Source organism: Hyperolius riggenbachi, chromosome 6, assembly GCF_040937935.1.
Source record: "Hyperolius riggenbachi isolate aHypRig1 chromosome 6, aHypRig1.pri, whole genome shotgun sequence".
Lineage (NCBI taxonomy): Eukaryota > Metazoa > Chordata > Amphibia > Anura > Hyperoliidae > Hyperolius > Hyperolius riggenbachi.
In genome coordinates, this window is record NC_090651.1 from 78,583,312 (window position 1) to 78,606,162 (window position 22,851).

Here is a 22,851-nt window from a genome sequence, read left to right on the forward strand (position 1 = left end):
AAGTATTTTACATGACATATTTGTCTCCACCCTCTCCAGGCATGTTAGAACACTGATGTGGGCCGGGTTATGAGGCTGTGTGATTCAGCCACTTGCAGGTTTAGTTGGCCCCCCATCTCACCCTGTGCACAGTAGGTGGTACAGGGGGTCAACGTCTGCTGTTCAAAACCCTCCCCAAATGCACCAACACCAGGGTTTGTTTCCCACACCCCTCAGATTGTAACCAGAGACAGACCAGAAACCAACAAAGAAATTGCTGTAAAAGCATTTGTTAGAATTTTACACAATTACAAGTGAAAAAATATAAGTATGTCACTTTGCTTAAGGGACTCATCACCATTAATATTATACACGTACCCAAACATTCACACAATTGTTTGCATTATTCTTGGCAATATGAACAGAAAACCTGGCATGAGCATAACTTCTAGTAATTTGAGCAATATGATTTTGGACACAATCTCTACATTACATTCATATCGGCATGAGTGCAAGCTCAAGTTAAAATGATTACATTTCATTCACAGCAACTTAATTCCTACTGGAAGATTTACAAACCTAATTCACCCATTGACAGCAAAACTGTTGTGTGCTTTGAATTCTCAGGTATATGCAAAAATACCTGACAAAAAAAAAAACCCACATGAAAAACAAAAAACTTCAGATGGAACATGCCTTTCCGTATGTTAATTTTTTATAACCAACTTTAAATTACAAATTTTAAGACATGTTACATCTGGTTCACCCGAAATAAATTGTTTCCTTTGCAAAACACTAAATTCAAAACATCACAATGGCCAGCAACTTTGTGCATGGGTCATTCATTATATGAGGTGAAAACCAATTACACATTCAATCTCACCTGCCTTGCCTCAAGACAATTTACAAACCCTCTCCTATAGTAGACAAAGAAAGACAACACATGCACATTTACATAACCACAGTCCGCATACCTTAGACTCCAACAATAATTTAGCTTTTGACTTTTCTGACTGTAGAAAAAAACGATCAATTAAATTAAGAGGTTTATTCCTAACTCTAAAAAAAATATTTGGATACTCTCTGTGCACAGACACATACACAAACAGACAAACAACATATAGCTGGGATCTTCTTTTGTTTCTGTTTCCTGACACTCTCCTCATTGCCCCCAGTCTTTTCAGGGAAGAGGAAAGAGAAAAAACAAAAGCATTAACACAAGTCTCTCCCAATACATGGAGGGAGGGGGTAGAAACCTGCAACAACTCTGAGCAGATGTCCAGAGATGCATATTTAAAGTACAACCTAGCTGAAAAAGTGCAACCAGTCATACACAAGCAATTTAAATCACAGTTCCACAGAAACTACAGTGAGAGGAGATAGACAAACACATTTATAGTAATTAGAAGAAAAGGCTCAGAAACATCTAGTAGCCAGGCCAGAACATTTTGGAGGGACTGATAAAAAAAGTTATCCTGCGGCCGCAATGCCCATTCAAAATGTCCTGGTCCAGAGAGACACCTGCAACTGCTGAGTGTCTCCGAGAAAGAAAAAAAAATGAAACTCCTAAATAGAGTTAGTCAGAAATAAGATTCAAAGCAAATTGTGGAACATGATTTTTTCTAAAACTTACAAATCTATATATCCGCATTAAACAGCATCACAGAATATGATACATCATAAATCAAAAATAACCCTTGGGAGTCCCCTTACCTTTGAGACTTTCCCATTATGCTAAGCTAAAAAAAAATAGAGTGAGATTAGCTGAGTTTGAAGGTTTATCTAGGGATGGTGACGTCAGTATTAGACTTTACTGGCAAACCTGGTCTCCAGCTTATGTGATTCTTCTATAGTTTCTATAGGTTTATCTACACCCGATTTATGGTTTGAATTTTAACTATCCTCTGTGGACAAGTTTATACCTTCAATCTCAGCTTAACCTCGCATACAATCTACACAAATCTATACAGTAACATGCAATCTTATATAACTAAAATTCACTTAAGCTACTATACAACAATATACAAGGTTTAGAGAGAATATTCACTTAGACACACAGTACTGCTTTCTTAATTGGGGCATCAGACCCGCTATTTACTTTAGGAATATCAGATTCCTGGGAGAGGCGCTACAGAAGCACTTTCCCTCCGGGTTCTATTAATCCGCTCTGACAGTATAGGGTGGTAATCAAAAAATAGAATTACTCACCCGATACTGTATATGGCGGATCCAACTTCTCGACACCAAACTGTTAGCTCAATTTCAGTGGAGGCAGCTACAAGATGACTTAGCAGAATAATCTGCAACCCAGGTTAAAGTTCTCCCCCAATCCAAGTGAATACCCTCTCTTCCAGCTGGGAGATACAGAACCACAAACACTTAAATTGGTGGAACAGCATCTGAAATCTTTATTTACAGGTCAATCTTATATACACCCTGATGTTAGGGAAAAACCAGATTAGACCGGAGTGCACATAGAAAATATTTGAAACAATAGCATAGACATGGTACAGACAGCAGAGACAATAGGATTTGTTATTCTGTAAACAACTGGCAGAGGTAGACTTTGTTACATGTGTTAATTTCTCAATAGACCAGGTTTTTTAACAACAATGCATGAATAGGTCTGAGTCTTCAGATCTCTGTCACAGTGGCTTGTATGGTAATATACCAACTGGGTATTGAAATACAGGTTTTGTATTCAGGTGCCTGGAACTTCTAGAGTGTTAATTATTAATGTATCTGTAAAGCACTGTCTGGAGGAATGTGCTGCTGACTAGTTGAAGCAATGATGTCATTTTTAAGAAATTGTGATGTGCTGTATATATTTTAATATCGGGGTGATTTAAGCAGCACATTATTACAACCTTTCAACCCAACCTTTGATCCCAACTTTTTCTAAAGGAAAGGGCGGGATCACTTAGATACTATGCACAGCTCTATGTATGTTAGAGATCAATGAGTTAGTGTTGTCATTGGTACACAAATACAATATACAGTTTAAAGGGTTACACAACTACACGATGAATTAACAGTAGTTAGCTTTGCTAGTATATCATCCTAATCTAGCCCTGCATAACTTAATGGAAAACTGAATGTGGTAAACTGTAACAGGTTGCCTAAAGCCACACCCCACCCATAAGGTTAGAACTCCTTAATGCATTTTGGAAAAAAAATGATCCTCGAGTGGGTCCAGGAAATGTCAGTTCATTATTGCAGAGTAGAATATTGTTCATTTGAAGGGTGAAGGAGGACGGTGAATTCATCACCACAAGCCCTCATGATGAATGCAGATGTTTTTCTGCCAAGCTCTCACTGTCTCGGGGCAAACAGACAGTGGCGGCTGAGAGCTGGCCGTGTAATCACCGTGGCTACACCCAGTGCCTTTTTGTTAGCAGTTTCATTGTATGGCATTGGGCACCCACAAAAGAAATGGAAACAGATTTATAACAAGGATGTAGCAATTGCAGCCAGGTTGTAGAAGGCAGGGAAGGGCAGACTCAACTTCTCATCCCAGTTGAGAAACCTCACAGTTGCAACAGCAGAGGCGGAGTTCTTCCCAAAGGATGACACAAAAGAAAGGCTTGAAGCAGCCATCACCAACACAGGAGGAGGGCAGGTGCAGGAAGGGCTCATCCTTACAGCAGAGGGTCATCCTTCTAGGGCTGCATCAGTGCAGGAGAATCATATCAGATGATCTCCAAAGTATTCCATAATCAGGTGATATCACAGGCAGGTCTCCAAGTGAACAGGTAATAAAGAACACTTGTGCAGGCAAATTAGTAAAGATGAATCAGACAAGAGTTCAAGGTTTGTCAAACTGCATGAGCCAAGTAATTGATAGCTCAGTCTCAATCAAAGCAGTTATGTAGAGGTCCTCAATGGTAATAAGAAGTTAAACAGCTTAGTGGGTGTGTGCAACCTATTTACCACATGCGTAGCTATGTAACAATATTTTTGACAAAGGTTACTCTCTCTATTCAAATTTCTTTTACTAACATCATACTGTCTGTAAATCCTAGTACTATAGAGTTCTGACACTTAAACACATTTCTCTGACCTTGCTTTATACAGCACAGTATCAATACAAACAGACATATGGAGACAATTACAATCAAATCAACCAATAAGTATTTTACATGACATATTTGTCTCCACCCTCTCCAGGCATGTTAGAACACTGATGTGGGCCGGGTTATGAGGCTGTGTGATTCAGCCACTTGCAGGTTTAGTTGGCCCCCCATCTCACCCTGTGCACAGTAGGTGGTACAGGGGGTCAACGTCTGCTGTTCAAAACCCTCCCCAAATGCACCAACACCAGGGTTTGTTTCCCACACCCCTCAGATTGTAACCAGAGACAGACCAGAAACCAACAAAGAAATTGCTGTAAAAGCATTTGTTAGAATTTTACACAATTACAAGTGAAAAAATATAAGTATGTCACTTTGCTTAAGGGACTCATCACCATTAATATTATACACGTACCCAAACATTCACACAATTGTTTGCATTATTCTTGGCAATATGAACAGAAAACCTGGCATGAGCATAACTTCTAGTAATTTGAGCAATATGATTTTGGACACAATCTCTACATTACATTCATATCGGCATGAGTGCAAGCTCAAGTTAAAATGATTACATTTCATTCACAGCAACTTAATTCCTACTGGAAGATTTACAAACCTAATTCACCCATTGACAGCAAAACTGTTGTGTGCTTTGAATTCTCAGGTATATGCAAAAATACCTGACAAAAAAAAAAACCCACATGAAAAACAAAAAACTTCAGATGGAACATGCCTTTCCGTATGTTAATTTTTTATAACCAACTTTAAATTACAAATTTTAAGACATGTTACATCTGGTTCACCCGAAATAAATTGTTTCCTTTGCAAAACACTAAATTCAAAACATCACAATGGCCAGCAACTTTGTGCATGGGTCATTCATTATATGAGGTGAAAACCAATTACACATTCAATCTCACCTGCCTTGCCTCAAGACAATTTACAAACCCTCTCCTATAGTAGACAAAGAAAGACAACACATGCACATTTACATAACCACAGTCCGCATACCTTAGACTCCAACAATAATTTAGCTTTTGACTTTTCTGACTGTAGAAAAAAACGATCAATTAAATTAAGAGGTTTATTCCTAACTCTAAAAAAAATATTTGGATACTCTCTGTGCACAGACACATACACAAACAGACAAACAACATATAGCTGGGATCTTCTTTTGTTTCTGTTTCCTGACACTCTCCTCATTGCCCCCAGTCTTTTCAGGGAAGAGGAAAGAGAAAAAACAAAAGCATTAACACAAGTCTCTCCCAATACATGGAGGGAGGGGGTAGAAACCTGCAACAACTCTGAGCAGATGTCCAGAGATGCATATTTAAAGTACAACCTAGCTGAAAAAGTGCAACCAGTCATACACAAGCAATTTAAATCACAGTTCCACAGAAACTACAGTGAGAGGAGATAGACAAACACATTTATAGTAATTAGAAGAAAAGGCTCAGAAACATCTAGTAGCCAGGCCAGAACATTTTGGAGGGACTGATAAAAAAAGTTATCCTGCGGCCGCAATGCCCATTCAAAATGTCCTGGTCCAGAGAGACACCTGCAACTGCTGAGTGTCTCCGAGAAAGAAAAAAAAATGAAACTCCTAAATAGAGTTAGTCAGAAATAAGATTCAAAGCAAATTGTGGAACATGATTTTTTCTAAAACTTACAAATCTATATATCCGCATTAAACAGCATCACAGAATATGATACATCATAAATCAAAAATAACCCTTGGGAGTCCCCTTACCTTTGAGACTTTCCCATTATGCTAAGCTAAAAAAAAATAGAGTGAGATTAGCTGAGTTTGAAGGTTTATCTAGGGATGGTGACGTCAGTATTAGACTTTACTGGCAAACCTGGTCTCCAGCTTATGTGATTCTTCTATAGTTTCTATAGGTTTATCTACACCCGATTTATGGTTTGAATTTTAACTATCCTCTGTGGACAAGTTTATACCTTCAATCTCAGCTTAACCTCGCATACAATCTACACAAATCTATACAGTAACATGCAATCTTATATAACTAAAATTCACTTAAGCTACTATACAACAATATACAAGGTTTAGAGAGAATATTCACTTAGACACACAGTACTGCTTTCTTAATTGGGGCATCAGACCCGCTATTTACTTTAGGAATATCAGATTCCTGGGAGAGGCGCTACAGAAGCACTTTCCCTCCGGGTTCTATTAATCCGCTCTGACAGTATAGGGTGGTAATCAAAAAATAGAATTACTCACCCGATACTGTATATGGCGGATCCAACTTCTCGACACCAAACTGTTAGCTCAATTTCAGTGGAGGCAGCTACAAGATGACTTAGCAGAATAATCTGCAACCCAGGTTAAAGTTCTCCCCCAATCCAAGTGAATACCCTCTCTTCCAGCTGGGAGATACAGAACCACAAACACTTAAATTGGTGGAACAGCATCTGAAATCTTTATTTACAGGTCAATCTTATATACACCCTGATGTTAGGGAAAAACCAGATTAGACCGGAGTGCACATAGAAAATATTTGAAACAATAGCATAGACATGGTACAGACAGCAGAGACAATAGGATTTGTTATTCTGTAAACAACTGGCAGAGGTAGACTTTGTTACATGTGTTAATTTCTCAATAGACCAGGTTTTTTAACAACAATGCATGAATAGGTCTGAGTCTTCAGATCTCTGTCACAGTGGCTTGTATGGTAATATACCAACTGGGTATTGAAATACAGGTTTTGTATTCAGGTGCCTGGAACTTCTAGAGTGTTAATTATTAATGTATCTGTAAAGCACTGTCTGGAGGAATGTGCTGCTGACTAGTTGAAGCAATGATGTCATTTTTAAGAAATTGTGATGTGCTGTATATATTTTAATATCGGGGTGATTTAAGCAGCACATTATTACAACCTTTCAGTACTCTTAATATTGGGTAGCTTGAGGTGCCTCCAAGTATTAGATCCAGGTGAGCTACCTCTCATTTATGCTCTGCTCTGGACTCTGTATATTGAAGGAGAGAGAGGGGCACTGGGGAAGGGGAGTGCCTTATGGTAAATCCGGCCCTGGCATTATTAATCATATAAACAGATTTATGATGCAGCTTCATTTTGCCAGTGTGTGACTGAGGGAAATCATTGTGGGGACTGAAAATTGCACCTCTAGTAGATCTCATTGAGATCCAAGCAAAGTGATTAGTCTCACGAGATGAACATTGTATGAATCGCTTTAAGAAGCCCTAGGGTAATGGGTAAACTAAAGGCTCATACACACATCAGACCATAGTCTTTGGAAAATGAAAGATCACAGACCAATCTTACCACCCTTCATGTAGTATGAGAGCCATACTCTACACAGTCTTTTCTATGGAGCTGAACTTCACATCAGAAAAAAATCTTTGCAAGATGCTGCACACACAGATGCTGTACAGACACAAAAGATCAGTATCTGCAAAAGATCTGTTCCTGCCAAAAATCCATTCCTGCAAATTGCAAGATAGTCTATGAGATCTGCAGATCATCATACACACATGATTTAACTGACAATCATCTGCAGATCAAGCAATCATCTGCAGATCTGAAAATCCATCCTGGTGGATCTGATCTGTAGATGAGTGTCAGTTAAATCATGTGTGTATGATGATCTGCAGATCTCATAGACTATCTTTGCAATTTGCAGGAATGGATTTTTGGCAGGTACAGATCTTTTGCAGATACTGATCTTTTGTGTCTGTACAGCATCTGTGTGTGCAGCATTTTGCAAAGATTTTTTTCTGATGTGGAGTTCAGCTCCATAGAAAAGGCTGTGTAGGTATGGCTCTCATACTACATGAAGGGTGGTAAGATTGGACTGTGATCTTCCTTTTTCCAAAGACTATGGTCTGATGTGTGTATGTGGCCTTACATGTTTCTACAAGTTTTGCAGGGGCCGCAGTGCTTTGTAATGCACATACAATACACATCAATGGACAGTCAAGAATTGTTTAGTCTATAAAGTGTACCTGCAAAAAGTGACTGCACTAGAATAAGGAGGAAAGCTGTTTAGTGAAGATAATGATCAGCTTGCTATTAAACCAATGGGCCACTGGTATCTGGACGTCACCAAGACTATTGTTCACTTGTACCACCCATAATGTGACCACACTTCATGCATCTGAATTGATTTATAGGACATCTGAAGGCAGAGTAATATACAGTCTGCCATATTTATTTCTTTTTAAACAATATCAGTTGCCTGGCAGTCCTGTTGGTGTATTTAGCTGCAATAGTGTCTGAAACAGTGGCGCTATTCGTGACCTTGAGACTGTACTGTGTACTCCTATCTGTTTATTGCCTGAGGAAGCGGGAACATACCCGTGAAACGAGTTGCGGTTCTGTTCATGGAGTATGTGAATAAATTGTCTTTATCTTAAGCGACAGCATCGAGTCTATTTCTGTGTGGCCGGTCCACCACCGCCACCCGAATATTTTAAACATTTTAGCATATTTTATCCTTTTGGCGCCTCTGTACATCTAAGTGTCTGAATCACATCAGGAACAAGCATGCAGCTAATCTTGTCAAATCTGGCAATGTCAGAAACCTCTGATCTGCATCAGGGTCTATTGCTAGAAGTATTAGAGATAAAGGATCAGCAGGACTGCCAGGCAACTGGCATTGCTTAAAAGGAAATAAATGTGACAGCTTCCATATCCCTCTAATTTCAGTTGTCCTTTACTATCTTAAATATCTGAAATATTTTAAACGACACCTGAACTGAAAGGGATATGGAGGCTGACATATTTTCTTTTTAAACAAAGTGAATTGCCTTCTGATCCTCTGCCTCTAATACATTTAGCCATGGACCCAGAGCAAGCATGCAGGTCAGGTGACTGGATTAGCCACAAGCTTGTTCCAGGTGTGTGTTTCAGACACTACTGAACCCAGAAAGGCCAGCAGTATGCCAGGCAACTGGAATTGTTTAAAAGGAAATAAATATGACAGCCTCTCACTTCGTGTATACTATAAAGAGGTCTACCCGCATTTTACAGTATAATTGTACGAGTGAGGATGGGAACCACTAGCAGTAGAGGACAGGGGGATTCTGTGTGTTTTCTACAAACAGGAACATTGTTTGTTTTAGGTTCCTGTTTGGGGTATGGATTTTAATTAAAATGTCATTTAATTTAATTTAGACTCATTTCCAGGTATACAGTAGCATGGAACGCTTGTCCATTCATGAAGAGAGGACTCCGCCCCCAGCAAAGCGCAGCCTCAGTGATGAGAAGGATGACAAGTTAGACAGCTTGGGTGGGCTGAAGCACAGAGACCGGAACTGGGTCATCGGATCTCCTGAAATGTAAATGTTTCTCTTTACTGCTCTTATCTGCCAGACATCTGCTGCAGGGACTCCTACAGCAAATCTCAGTCTGTACGTCATATTTCTAGCCAAAAAAAAAGCAATTAAACTTCTCTGTTATGGTATATTTTTGCACAGATGGTTTTTCTAGCAGAGCCAAAATGTTTAAACCACCTACATGATATTGTGTGGGTCATTAAAGGGGACCTCCAGAGTGAAAATGACAATCCTGCAGCCTGCAATCAAAATAAGTTGTATTTACCCGAGAAGCCTTGTCTCGCGATGCTGTCCCGAAGTCCCTGCATCACCCGACTTCCGGCGCCTGGCCCCGCCTCCTCTCTCTCTCTCTCCCCGGAGAAAAACTCCAAGCCATTTACTGTAGTAAATAGCTTGGCGATTTCTCTGCCAAGAGAGGAAGCAGGGCCAGGCGCCGGTAGTCAGGTGATGCAGGGACTTCGGTATGTCATTGCGGGACAAGGCTTCTCAGGTAAACACAACTTTCTTTTGCTTGCAGGCTGCAGGATTTTCATTTTCACTATAGAGGACCTCTTTAAACTATCAAAGCAGCTGTGACCTGTTGAGACTAAAGCGGTTTACTCACGCTTGGTGAAACTCTTGCAAGGCAGATTCTTTGTATTGTGCTTGTAGCGTGATACATAAGAGTATGCCTGTTGTGAGTCAGATAAGATGTCCTCCACAGACATGGTCCTAAATTACCCAAAGTTGGTGATCTATGGAGTGATTGGGTTATTCAACGAACCTGGTTTGGATTTATTAAAAATTCTCAGCTATTGAATAGCAAAAGTTTGTAAAACTTTTCTTTTCAGATCCTAGTGGAAATTGGAGATATAGATGCTAAGTGCTTTGGATCCTATGAGAGAAAAGCTCTTTACAAATGTTCGTTGTTGTCGTTGGTGTAATGTGTCAGTGTTTCATGTAAAAGATATGAACTTGGAACTTGGCCAATCACTATCAGCAGGGAGTGCATTTGACTGGCCGGTTCCAAGCTGTGTTTGAAATTTGTATGCCAAGTGGAATTGGTAGCATCTCAGTCACTAACTCAAGTGAGCACCGCCAAAGGGAGAAGCAAACCCCTGGATTTTTAACTCCAGTAACATGCATGTACATTTTTTTATAACCTAGATTTATTATAGGAATGTTGCATTGATAATGTATGTGGCTGTAGTCACATGACTGCTATCACAGTTACCACTACAGTTTTAGAACTGCAATCTTTTCCTACCTTAGGGCCTTTTCCACTACACAGCTAAATCGCTAGTGATTTTTTAAATCTCTAGGATTGGTACTTTATCAAAAAAATCATGAGAAGTATTTTCCACTATAGTGATTCGAGTTGCAAATCGCAATTGCTTTCTGGAGCGATTTTAAGAGGAATAATGCAATGCAAATGAAAATTCTCAATCGCATAACAAAATTAATGAAAAATCTCAGTCGCTGGCATTTGTGAATTGTGATTGCTAGTGGAAAAAGGCCCTTATATACATTTTTTTTTTCCACATATCCCATCCACTACCATTCAGCTTTATTTAAACAGGGTCAGAATTTCAGGCCTAATTGTACTTGCAGGCAGTGCTGTGAAGGGTAATATATGTTTTCTCTCTGGTTTATTGTAAGTATAATTTGCTTTTCTGCTGTGTTTAGCCTCCGCAAGCGCCTCTCTGCCTCGGAGTCATCACACACAGAGAGTGACTCCAGCCCCCCTCTGACGGTACGGAGACGTTGCTCCACTCTGGTGGACATGCCACGCTTTGCTATCTCCACCGAAGAGGAGCGCACACCGCTGAAATTGGCTCAGCATGACACTGTGACAGCACCAGCCGCTTTGCCTCAACATGTAGCCGGACAGCCAGCTCAGCCTGTGGAGCGAGAGCTGAAACTGGACGAAGATCTGGGAGCAAATACACCTTCCTCCACCATCAGTAACACCAGCACTTCCACCACGCTGACTGGTAATTGTCTATCATTCTCTCCATTATACTGTCTATTTTAGGTTCATTGCATTTCTGGAAGATTAGCCAAAGGATTTTTACTGTCCTGTAGCTTAGAAGAATCAGACCAGGTTATATGATTTTTGTATTAAAAAGATCACATTGGTTTCTATTTTATAGAAACTTCGCTTTGATGAAATGGTTTTCATGGGATAATTTTTATCTAGTAAGAACATGTCAGTGGGGTGTATTCACAAACATTGGTAAAGTTGTGTGTAGAGAATGCATGTCAATTTTACTGACAGTATGGTAGCATGCATTGTGCAATTAGCGTGACCTATGTTACTTGGGTAACACGTGTTGGGCAAGCGGTACCCTGGTATTGTGCCTGGTAAATGTATAACGCGGATTGTGCTACATGCAGAACCGTACTGTCGGAATTAATAGTAAGATTGCTGTGTGGTCCCTGAGCATTGCAACTTTACCAATGTTCTGTGAATACATCCCAATATCCTACAGTTTTGGTAGTAGAGATGACCAAATGCAGTTGCTGCCTGTTGTATTGATTTAAATTCAGTCTGCATGCAAACTGCAACATAATTTACGCCCAAGTCAGAAGAATGTGCAATTCCTTCATCATGTCTTCTTGCTACAGTGGAAAGGGTGACCTTTAAAGGGGAACTGAAGTAAGAGGTATACGGAGGCTGCCATATTTATTTCCTTTTAATCAATACCAGTTGCCTGGCAGCCCTGCTGGTCTATTTCTCTGCAGTAGTATCTGAATAACACCAGAAACAAGCATGCAGCTAGTCTTGTCAGATCTGACTTTAAAGTCTGAAACACCTGATCTGCTGCATGCTTGTTTAGGGGCTATGGCTAATAGTATTAGAGGAAGAGGAACAGCAGGGCTGCCAGGCAGCTGGTGTTGCTTAAAAGGAAATAAACATGGCAGCCTCCATATACCTCTCTCTTCAGCTCCCCTTTAATGAGACACAACAAGAAGTAAGAGAAAAATACCAAAGCTATTACTAGAGGCTGGCAGCAGTGCAGTGGGTGCACTTATTGGTACCCCCAAGTGGAATTAGCCATGACTCTTTTGATGAGCAAGGTGTGATATTTAGATAACTGAACTGTGCGTTGTAAGTTTAATTATCCTTTTAAAGTGGACTGAAGTTCGAGCTTTTAGTTTTAACCACCTTTAAATTACATTGAAGAGGGTCTTAGTGGGTTAAAAATGCTAGACTCAGGTTTGCGCTCCTGATGTGACAACCCTATACTGACATCATGACATCCGCAGGTGCTGGCAAATTATACAAACCGCACTGAAGAATCATCAGGCTGGTTTCACACTGCAAATCGGCAGCAGCGTTGCGCCCGTCACACCGCCAGAAACAAGCCTTCAGGGAACACCACGTTAGTATGCGGTGTTCCCTGTCTTGGCCACCAGCCAGGCAGGAAGCTATGCGCGCTTGCCGTCACTTCCTGCTTCAGAAGCGTATTGTTAAAATATGCATGCGTGCCACGATTTCGACGGTTTTTTTAATATCCATGTGTCGCCATAGAGTAACATGACTCCCGGTCTGACGCAGAGTGACGCAAGTATGTCGAAATGGTCACTTACGCCGCATCGTGCCGTACCGTGGCAGTATAAAAGTCTCCGTAAACTTTGATTGTAAAAATACCGCACTGCCCCGGGATGAAAGGGCCCTCAGATTACTTGTAAATGTTCAAAGCTTTTTATCCTCTCTTCCCACGCTTACTTAACTTATTGTTAAATGTGAGTCCAAGCCAGGACAGTAATGCCAAGGCCCAAGTTTACTACTATGCAGCCTAGCTGTGAGTGAAGGGCTGACTCCACTAAAGGCTTTTCATACAGGTATATGTGACAGATTACCTTTACGGAAGCCCTGAGTTTACTGACTTTGTGATCCACAGCTGGCAGTGCAGCGGATTTCTCTGATCAAAGCGCACACATCGCTACTTCAGACTCCTCTGACTTCACTACCCCAAAGGCCATCAGCGACCTAGCAGTGAGGAGAGCACGGCACCGCCTGCTTTCAGGGGACTCGGGAGAAAAACGCACTTCCCGACCAGTCAATAAAGTCATCAAATCTGCTTCTGCCACTGCCCTGTCTCTGATGATCCCTTCTGGTATGCAAATTCATAGGTGGCTGTGCATGTGCTAGAAACAATATGAAAAGTGTACCTATATGGATGCTTATACTGATGACCTTTTCCTGTCCAGATCACCACACGTGCTCTCCTCTGGCCAGTCCAATGTCACCGCGCTCTTTGTCTTCCAACCCATCATCCAGAGATTCCTCTCCCAGCCGAGACTTCTCCCCCGCTGTCTCCCACCTCAGACCACCGATCCTCATTCACCGTGCAGGAAAGAAGTATGGTTTCACTCTGCGAGCCATTCGTGTGTACATGGGGGAGAGCGACGTGTACACCGTCCACCACATAGTCTGGGTGAGTGCGCCTTTCCTGTGTCATTACTGGAATCCTGTCTAGATTGCTGTTGTGAGACTTCTATATAGGTCTGTCCATGAGTATTGTTCACAAAATGTTTCAGTACTTAAAGTTGAATTATGAAAAAATCTGAAAATCGATCCAGTTATCGATCTTGAGCAATTTGGATGTGTACACACGATAAAACGTCCTGTCAGTTTACCCATCAATTGGACGGGAAATTACATTGTGTGTTCCCCTGATAAAATTTCAGTAACTACTCTTGGGTACATAAAGGAACATGTGAAAGCATTCCCTGTGTGTAAAAATGTTTGTTTTCACTCCAGAGAGCAGTACAAGCTTGCTTATCTCTGGAAAATCGGCAAATGTAATCAGTGCTGGCTGAAGTGACTCAGCTGTGGCCATGGTGATGTCTATTCAGTAGAGGAAGGTACTAGAATAGAGACACAGGCAGAGAATGTCTCCTGGCTGGCAGTGATTACATGTGCTGATTAGATAGAGATAATTCAAGCTTTTACTGCTCTCTGCAATGAAAGCAAATGTTTTTTACACACAAGGAATGCTTTTAAATGTTCTTTTATGTATCCAAGTGTAGTTACTGAAATTTTACTGACATGTGACATGATGAGATAGACATGGGTATGTACAGTGCCTAGCACACAAATAATTATGCTGTGTTCCTTTTTTTTTTTTTCTTTCTCTGCCTGAAAGAGTTAAATATCAGGTATGTAAGTGGCTGAATCAGTTCTGACAGGAAGTGACTACAGTGTGACCCTCACTGATAAGAAATTTCAACTATAAAACACTTTCCTAGTAGAAAATGGCTTCTGAGATCAGGAAAAGAGATAAAAGGGTCAATAGTTAATAGATTTTAGCTCTGGCATCCTTCAATGAATGTGTCATTGAGCAAAAACAATAAAACAGTTAAAACTTAAAAAGTAGATTTAAACATAGAATAAAACTGGAATATCTTAAAAAGTCGTTTTTAGGAGAAGGAAGATGGATACAATTTATTTCATTAGTTTATTTTCGCCTCGGGTGTCCTTTAAATATTGACATCAGACTTTGAATGCCAGTCTCATGAGATGAATATCAGTGTACAGAATGTAACATAGAAAAGTCTTGTGTCATAGTTTTTAGTCTCTTATCATAGTTTTACATCTGTCTGTATCAGGTTTGTATGTTACAAAGTAAATTGTTTGTACAGGGCTCTGTATTATGTTGGCGCTCTATATGAACGGATAACGGTAATGACAAACACTCTGTTAAATCGGCTAATTGGCATACAGAATGTTCTCAGCATTGTAGATCATCTTTACCACTGTGATTTCTTTGAATTTAGCATGTGGAAGAGGATGGCCCTGCTCATGAAGCTGGCTTGCGTGAGGGTGATCTAATCACTCATGTAAATGGAGAGTCGGTACATGGATTGGTCCATACAGAAGTTGTGGAGTTGATCCTGAAGGTATGATTGTCTCAGAACTCATATCACAGTCTTCATCACACCCTTTTATGTCACACTGGATGGTTTATAACATTATATCCAGGTATACGCACTATGCACTGTCTGCATATGTGCTGTGTAATTTGTTGGCGCTATATATCAGGTCCATGTAACAGTGTGTGCTATAAGAGTTTAGCATTCTTAAAAACTCTCTCTCCTAGCTGTCCTACAACGTGACGTCAGCGCTGGTTTGTCATTTCTTTACCTTTTTTTTTTTTTTAATATAATTTTACTTTTAGGGCTTGTCTTACATTTTGGTGGCTTAAAGGTGAATATATTGCCAAATAAAAAAGAACCTCAGCTTACTTTTACCATGATTATAGACTGTAAATGTCATCACTATATAAAAACATAATAACCTCCCTGGCGGTATGATTATTTCCAGATTTAGGGTCTTTTCTGAAAGTTTCAGACCTTAAACCAGGAAAAAAAATCATGCTGCCAGATTGCCTGCAGCAGCCTCAGCACTCACTCACCTCCCTGGGCTCCTGCACTGCAATTTTTCCTCCGTCCTCTGGTTGGCGCTGTAACTCTATAGTGAGATCGCTGACTGTGATCTCACCAGAGTGATTCAAAGCCTCCATGGAGATGTAGTAGAATGGCTGCCTGCGTCTGGATCTCTCGGGTGGTGAGTAAAAACTCCTGCTGCTCTGCATTGAGCTCCAGCAGCTAGTCCGAGCGTAGCTCTGTGCTACCGCCAGGGAGGTTAATACAGCAGCAAGTAAAGAATGGGAATACGCTTTCCTGAAAGCTGGCCTGCACCTTCCTCTGGGTGCCATGTGTAGCCAGGCACCAGTGAAGAACTGCATGCGAGTGTTGCCAACCGTCAGTAAATTTACTGACTGTCAGTAAAAAAGTCAACAAATCTGGGCTGTCAGTAAAGTCCATGAAAAAATTTGTGGTGTCAGTAAAAAAAAAAAACTCTCTTTCCCAGAAGATCACAGCACTTACTGCTTATCACTTCACATATCACTCTGGAATTTACACTGCTCTAGCTAAAGGTGGCCATACATCTGTAGACTTGGCAGCCGATCAACCATCAGATAAGACAATTATTATTGATATTATAAAAATCGGTGCCACCAAGAGCATGCCTAGTTGACAATCAAACCAATTTCAGGCCGAACTTGGTTGCATGTATCGATCGCATGTATCAATCTGACATGCCGGGAAATCTCAGGTTGGCATGCTCAATCAGGCATGCAGTGGTAAGGGCTGCGATAATCGAGAAAAAATGTGACGGAAACCCCTGGTCGCATCCCCCAAACGTAAATGTATCAAAGCCCCCCCCTTCAGATGCCGTGCATTAATACTTCACCTGTCCGGTGTCCGCCACTACACTCTTCTTCCTCATTCGAGTACGTGGTTGCCGGTGGTATGTGTGAGATCTTTCATTTAATTTCAATAATAGATGTCAGTAAAAAAAGTGTTCTGTCAGTAATTTTTTTGTGCTTTGTCAGTAAAAATGTATTTCTGAGGTTGGCAACACTGCTGCATGCACAAAGGTAGCTTTGATAAACCCTGCAGCTTACTATCTGTTCCTGTACACAGCTGACTCTGGTTTTACAGACAGGTTCTTTTGCTTACCTAGTGGGACAGAGTTGCAGTTAAGTTTTGTCTTGCAATTACAACTAGTCGGGGAAAACTAACATTGATTTTCATAATGTCAGACTGCACAAAGATACAGTATATGTTTAAAGAGACACTGAAGCGAGACTAAATCTCGCTTCAGCTCTCATATATAGCAGGGGCACGTGTGCCCCTGCTAAAACGCCGCTATCCCGCGGCTTAACGGGGGTCCCTTCACCCCCAACCCACCCCCCGCAATACTTGGTCGTAAAATGGTCGCTGGCTGTCTCTTCCTGGAGGCAGGGCTAACGGCTGCAGCCCTGCCTCTCAGCGCGTCTATCAGACGCGCATCGCCGCCTCTCCCCCGCCCCTCTCAGTGAAGGAAGACAGAGGGGCGGGGGAGAGGCGGAGATACGCGTCTGACAGACGCGCATGGAGCAGGGCTGCTGCGGTTAGCCCTGCCCCAACCAGGAAGCGCTCCCCCGCTGCACGGAGGGGGTTTGGGGGGACAGGGACCCCCGTTAAGCCGCGCTATGGCGGCGTTTTAGCAGGGGCACGCATGCCCCTGCTAGCTATGAGGTCTGAAGCGAGATTTATTCTCGCTTCAGACTCTCTTTAAATGGCTGTTAATTTGCATCCTTGAAAAACTGTTTATTTAAATGATGTAAAAGTATTACCCATACCACATTGTAGTATAAAGAATGTACTTCCACACACAGGGGTGCCTCTAGCCATTTTGTCACTCCATAATGCAGTGGCAATCTTTCACCCGAAAATAATCATAACGCAGCAATGTTTCACCATAAAATACTCGTAATGCAGCCATCTTTCACCGAAAATAATCGTAATGCAGCAATGTTTCACCGAAAAATAATCGTAATGTGCCAATGTTTCACTAGAAAATAATCGTAATGTGCCAATGTTTCACTAGACAATATTCGTAATGTGAGAAGCGGTTCACCAGAAAATAGTATTGCTGCAATGTTTCTCTACAAAATAATTATAATGTGGGCAGCGTTTCACCATAAAATAATAATAATGTGGCAATCTTTCACTAGAAAATAATCATCATGTGGCAATCTTTCACCATAAAATAATCATAATGTGGGCAAATAGACAAATAGTCTCCAGTGCAGGGCTTCAGATGCCAACTTCCCGTGCCCTGCTCTGCGTACTGGAAGACTCCGCTGGCTGGAGAGGTGGGCTGCGGGGAGTGAACTGGCTGCGGCCAGTTCACCACAGGGCTCACACACAAACTGGCGGTGGGAGGTGAGCATGCCCCCCACTGCACCGCGCCCAAGGCGACCTCTTGGTTGGCCTGATGGACCAGGCTCCCCTGTCCACACACTACAACATACACCAATGAGGCTAACCTGTAACCTGCAAGTACCGTAATCATCTTCTACAGGATAGTTAAGAGCAATAATGTGTATGACTGGCTATTCTGTTTGCAGTCACTTGTTCATTTGTCAATTCTGCTTTTTGTTTTAGACCAGGGTTTCTCAACTCTACTCAAGTACATCCCAGCAGTGCGTGTTTTTTGATGAAATCCACCTAGGTAAAGAGAACCTGAGAAAAAGAATGTAAAATAATTGATACTTACCTGGGGCTTCCACCTGCCCCATGACCACCACCATTGCCTTCCCCACGGGTGGCTCCGTTCACCCGCTGTTAGCTCAAGTAATATTATTTCAGTCGATCGCATGCAAACAAAGCCACTCTGGAGGACGGCAATAGCGGTTATGGGGCTGGAAGAAGCCCCATTTAAATATCAATTCTTTTACATCCTTTGTTTCAGGTTACCTTTAATGAGCTCTGTTGAGACACTAATTACCTCACCTGTGAATGTGGTTCTCTGCAAAACATGCACTGATGGGGGTACTTGAGGTCTGTTTTTAGACTAAAAGAAGAAGCAGACTTCACATGATGGTGACTAGCTAATGAAAGGCTTGCAGATTCATCGGATTTCTTAGTAGTTTTTGTTTTTTTTCCCAGGACAATGTACATAGGAGAAATTGATCCTTTCTGTTTTCAACCGTATATATTTTGTCTTGTCTGATTTCTGATCATCATTTTCATAATATTAAATGTGATTGCTTATTTCAGAGCGGGAGTAAGGTCTCCATATCCACTACTCCTTTTGAGAACACTTCGATTAAGGTTGGGCCAGCGCGGAAGCCCAGCCACAAATCTAAAATGGCTCGGCGCAATAAGAAGAGTAAGACCAAAGACAGCCAGGAGAGGTAAGCACGGCTTCTGATGTCGCCAGGGTTTGCTCTAGACCAGTGTTTCTCAACACGTGGTTCGCGGACCCCAGGGGGTACGTGAGACCCCAGCCGGGGGTACACAGCCAGGAGGGGGACTCAGTGCAAAACGGGGGCGCATGCCCACACATAGCGGCAGGGAGGGGTCCACTCCCCTGTCCCTCACCTTGGCTCCCCCGTCAGCGCTTTCCCCCTCCGACACATTAACAGCAGCGGCATGGTAAAAGGAACGTGGACTTACTTCTGCGTTCCACGCCGGAGATTCTTCTTTGTTAGCGATGACGCTACTTCCTGTTTATCAGGAAGTTGCGTCAGGCTCAGAGAAGATCGGACCTCCAGCGTGGAACGCAGAAGTTTGCGTTCCTTTCACCATGCCGCTGTTAATGTGTCGGAGGGGGGAAAGCGCTGATGGGGAGCCCAGGTGAGGGAGGGGGGGGGAGTGGACCCCCCTTACCGCCGTTATGTGTGGGCATCGCTCCCCTCTCATGCGCTGCGTTCCCCTCCTGGCTATACTTGGGGCACCCATGCCTGGCTATACTGGGGGGCACCCACACCTAGCTGTACTTGGGGGCACCTATACATATATATATATATATATATATATATATATATATATATATATATATATATATATATATATATATATATATATACTGGGGGCACCCATGCCTAGCTGAACTGGGGGCACCCATACCTAGCTGAACTGGGGGCACCTATACCTAGCTATACTTGGGCCACCTATACTTAGCTATACTGAAGGCACCTATACTTGGGGGCACCTATACCTAGCTATACTGGGGCCACCTACACCTTGCTATACTGAGGGCACCTATACTGGGGGGGAGGGGGGGCACCTATACCTAGCTATACTGGGGCCACCTATACCTAGCTATACTGAGGGCACCTATACTGGGGGGGGGGGGGGGGGGGCTATACCTAGCTATACCGAGGGCACCTATACCTTGCTATACTTAGGGCACCTATACCTAGTTGTACTGGGGGCACCTATTCCTAGCTATACTGGGGCCACCTATACCTAGCTATACTGAGGGCACCTATACTGGGGGGACCCAGCTGTACTGGGGGCACCTATACCTAGCTATACTGGAGGCACACATGCCTGGCTATACTGGGGGCACCCATGCCTAGCTATACTGAAGACACCTATACCTAGATATACTGTGGGCACCCGTGCCTGGCTATACTGGGGGCACCTATTCCTAGCTATATTGGGGCCACCTATACCTAGCTATACTGAGGGCACCTATACTGGAGCAGGCACCTATACCTCGCTATCTATCTATACTGGGGGCACCAATACCTGGGGTGTGTACACACACACACACACACACACACACGGTACTTGGTAGGGGGTACTTGGCTCGAACTGAATTGCGATAGGGGGTAGTTGGCTCGAAAAAGTTGAGAAACACTGCTCTAGACCATCATGTCGTGGTGTGCCAAAGGATGTGTGACGTCAGATTGTCAGCTCTTTTGTTAAGGCCTCTTCTTTGCATGTGTCAAGTTTTTATAGCAGAATTGCTTGTTTTTGTAGTTTTTGCACAGTGGTTTGAAATATCTTCATCATTGTGAATAAAGCTTGATTAACAGTAAATCTGTCCCTAACTCTCAGCAGTTAAGTGGGTTCACACATTTTTTAAATATTAGTGACATCACGTGAAATTACCAGCTGGTCAGGCACTGCTAAAGGCCCCTGAGTACAGGTTTAGGAAACTCTAATGACTTCAAGTGTTAAAGCAATTATTTCATTACCTAGTAATGTATGATATAACTTCTTATATGACCACCTCCTCACATGGTAATTGTCACTGTGGTGTCAGGGACGCACAGATATAGCACAACCCCCACTCCTAGTTTTTATTATGGGGGGGGGGGGGGAGTTCTTTTATTATATGGAGGTTGTGTAAGCAGTTTTATAAATACACATACCGTAGTTATTAAAGAGAACCCAAGTCGAAGTCATATCTAAGAAGAGAGAAGCCTCTGGATCCTGTTGAGGCTTCTCTCGCTGTCCTTTGTCGCTTTCCAGAGGCCTCCTTTAACATTGGGGCTACACTACTCTTCTGTCACGAGTGTGGCCGTGTCTGGACAGTAGCACAGAGCCGCTCAAGGGGCTCTGGCTCACTGTGCAGACGGGGCCATACCCACGCATCTGCAGTACCGCCGCACTCGTAACAGAAGAGGAGAGCACCCCCGATGTGATTGTTGACAAGCCCTTGTTGATAGTGTTCTGGAGGTCCTTGCTCAGCAACGGGGACCGGAGTACAGTAAAGGAAGCCTCATTAGTATCCAGAGGCTTCCCTCTCTTTAGGCAAGTATCACTTTTTGTGCCCGAGCTTCAACTCAAAGCTCACACTTGCAGCAATGGATCTAAAAACCAACAAATTGGAGGACCTTAGTTCTCCAAGAATGCTGCAGCATTCTCAAAATCAAGCCAACCCACCTCATCAAGGTTTATGCATTAGGATTGGTCAACTCATACCATAATACTGCAGACAGTTCATGCACATAACTTGAAATGTAAACTAGGAGCAACTGGGGCTCTTTACCTTTAAAGTGAACCTGAGAGGAGAAACCTATGGAGGCCAACATTTTTTTTTTACACAGTGCACATTGCCTGGCTTTCCTGTTGATCCTCTGCCTCTAATACTTAAAGCCATAGACCCAGGGCCGGGCCGAGGCATAGGCTGGAGAGGCTCCAGCCTCAGGGCGCTGTGTAGGAGGGGGCGCAGAATTCATTCAGCTGTCATTCCTAATTGTGTTTGAAGCAGAAAGAAATAAGAAAAGGGGATACATGGCAGTGACTGCAAGCCAGATAACTAGAGATTAAGGTGTTGGGGAGGTTGTGGGCCCTGTGGCGCCTCTTAGTCTAAAAGCAATCAGTGTGTGACGGCTGGGGTGGGAGGGATGGAGGGGCGCACTTTGGTGTCTCAGCCTTGGGTGCTGGAGGACCTTGTCCCGGCTCTGTAGACCCTCAACAAGCATACTGATCAACTGTTTGACAAAAATCTGACAAGATTAGCTGTATACTTGCTTCAGGTGTGTGATTCAGACACGACTGACCAGAAAGATCAGCATGATTGCCAGGCAACTGACATTGTTTAAAAGGAAATAGATATGGCAGCCTCCATATACTTTTCACCTGGGTTTCCTTTTAAATAAAGGGAATGCACACACACGCATCTCCAACCAGCCATTCAAGGAGCTACACATTCTCTCTTACACAGTTGCAATAATGGGCCGTAGTGGCATAAGGATAGGAAAGCTACACCTTGTAACTTGGCCAACATGGCTTCCGGAGACTTTCAGATAAACAAGGTAGCTGTGCTCATCCTACACAGACCACAACTGGGTGCAAAGGAGATACAAATCAAATGTAAATTAATATTGCACCGAATTAATTAATATTGTACCCTCCCAGTTAAAGCTTACACTTCCAGCAACATATAATAAACAGCAATACAAGCTGCCAGTTAAAATGAAGGTTTTCTCAAAATCAAGTCAACCCACCTCGTCGAGGTTCCCTCCTTAGGATTGGTCCAGTGGCTGGGTGGATGCATACAGTGGAGGAAATAATTATTTGACCCCTCACTGATTTTGTAAGTTCGTCCAATGACAAAGAAATGAAAAGTAATGACAAAGAAATGAAAAGTCTCAGAACAGTATCATTTCAATGGTAGGTTTATTTTAACAGTGG

The 22,851-nt window shown here is 42.4% G+C and overlaps 1 protein-coding gene across 16 annotated transcripts in view; it reads left to right on the forward strand.

Moving 5' to 3' along the window:
* The window catches only part of MAST2 (microtubule associated serine/threonine kinase 2), a 292,830-nt gene that overhangs the window by 253,970 nt on the left and 16,009 nt on the right, over window positions 1–22,851 (forward strand). For 10 of the 16 annotated variants that reach the window (XM_068239556.1, XM_068239559.1, XM_068239558.1 and 7 more), the window contains 6 exons: window positions 9,212–9,375; window positions 11,038–11,345; window positions 13,260–13,475; window positions 13,570–13,796; window positions 15,139–15,261; window positions 18,976–19,112. In XM_068239556.1, the coding sequence (XP_068095657.1) occupies window positions 9,212–9,375; window positions 11,038–11,345; window positions 13,260–13,475; window positions 13,570–13,796; window positions 15,139–15,261; window positions 18,976–19,112 (1,175 nt within the window). The remainder of the gene's footprint in view (window positions 1–9,211; window positions 9,376–11,037; window positions 11,346–13,259; window positions 13,476–13,569; window positions 13,797–15,138; window positions 15,262–18,975; window positions 19,113–22,851) is intronic. The other 6 variants (XM_068239557.1, XM_068239560.1, XM_068239562.1 and 3 more) reach the window with 2 other exon arrangements.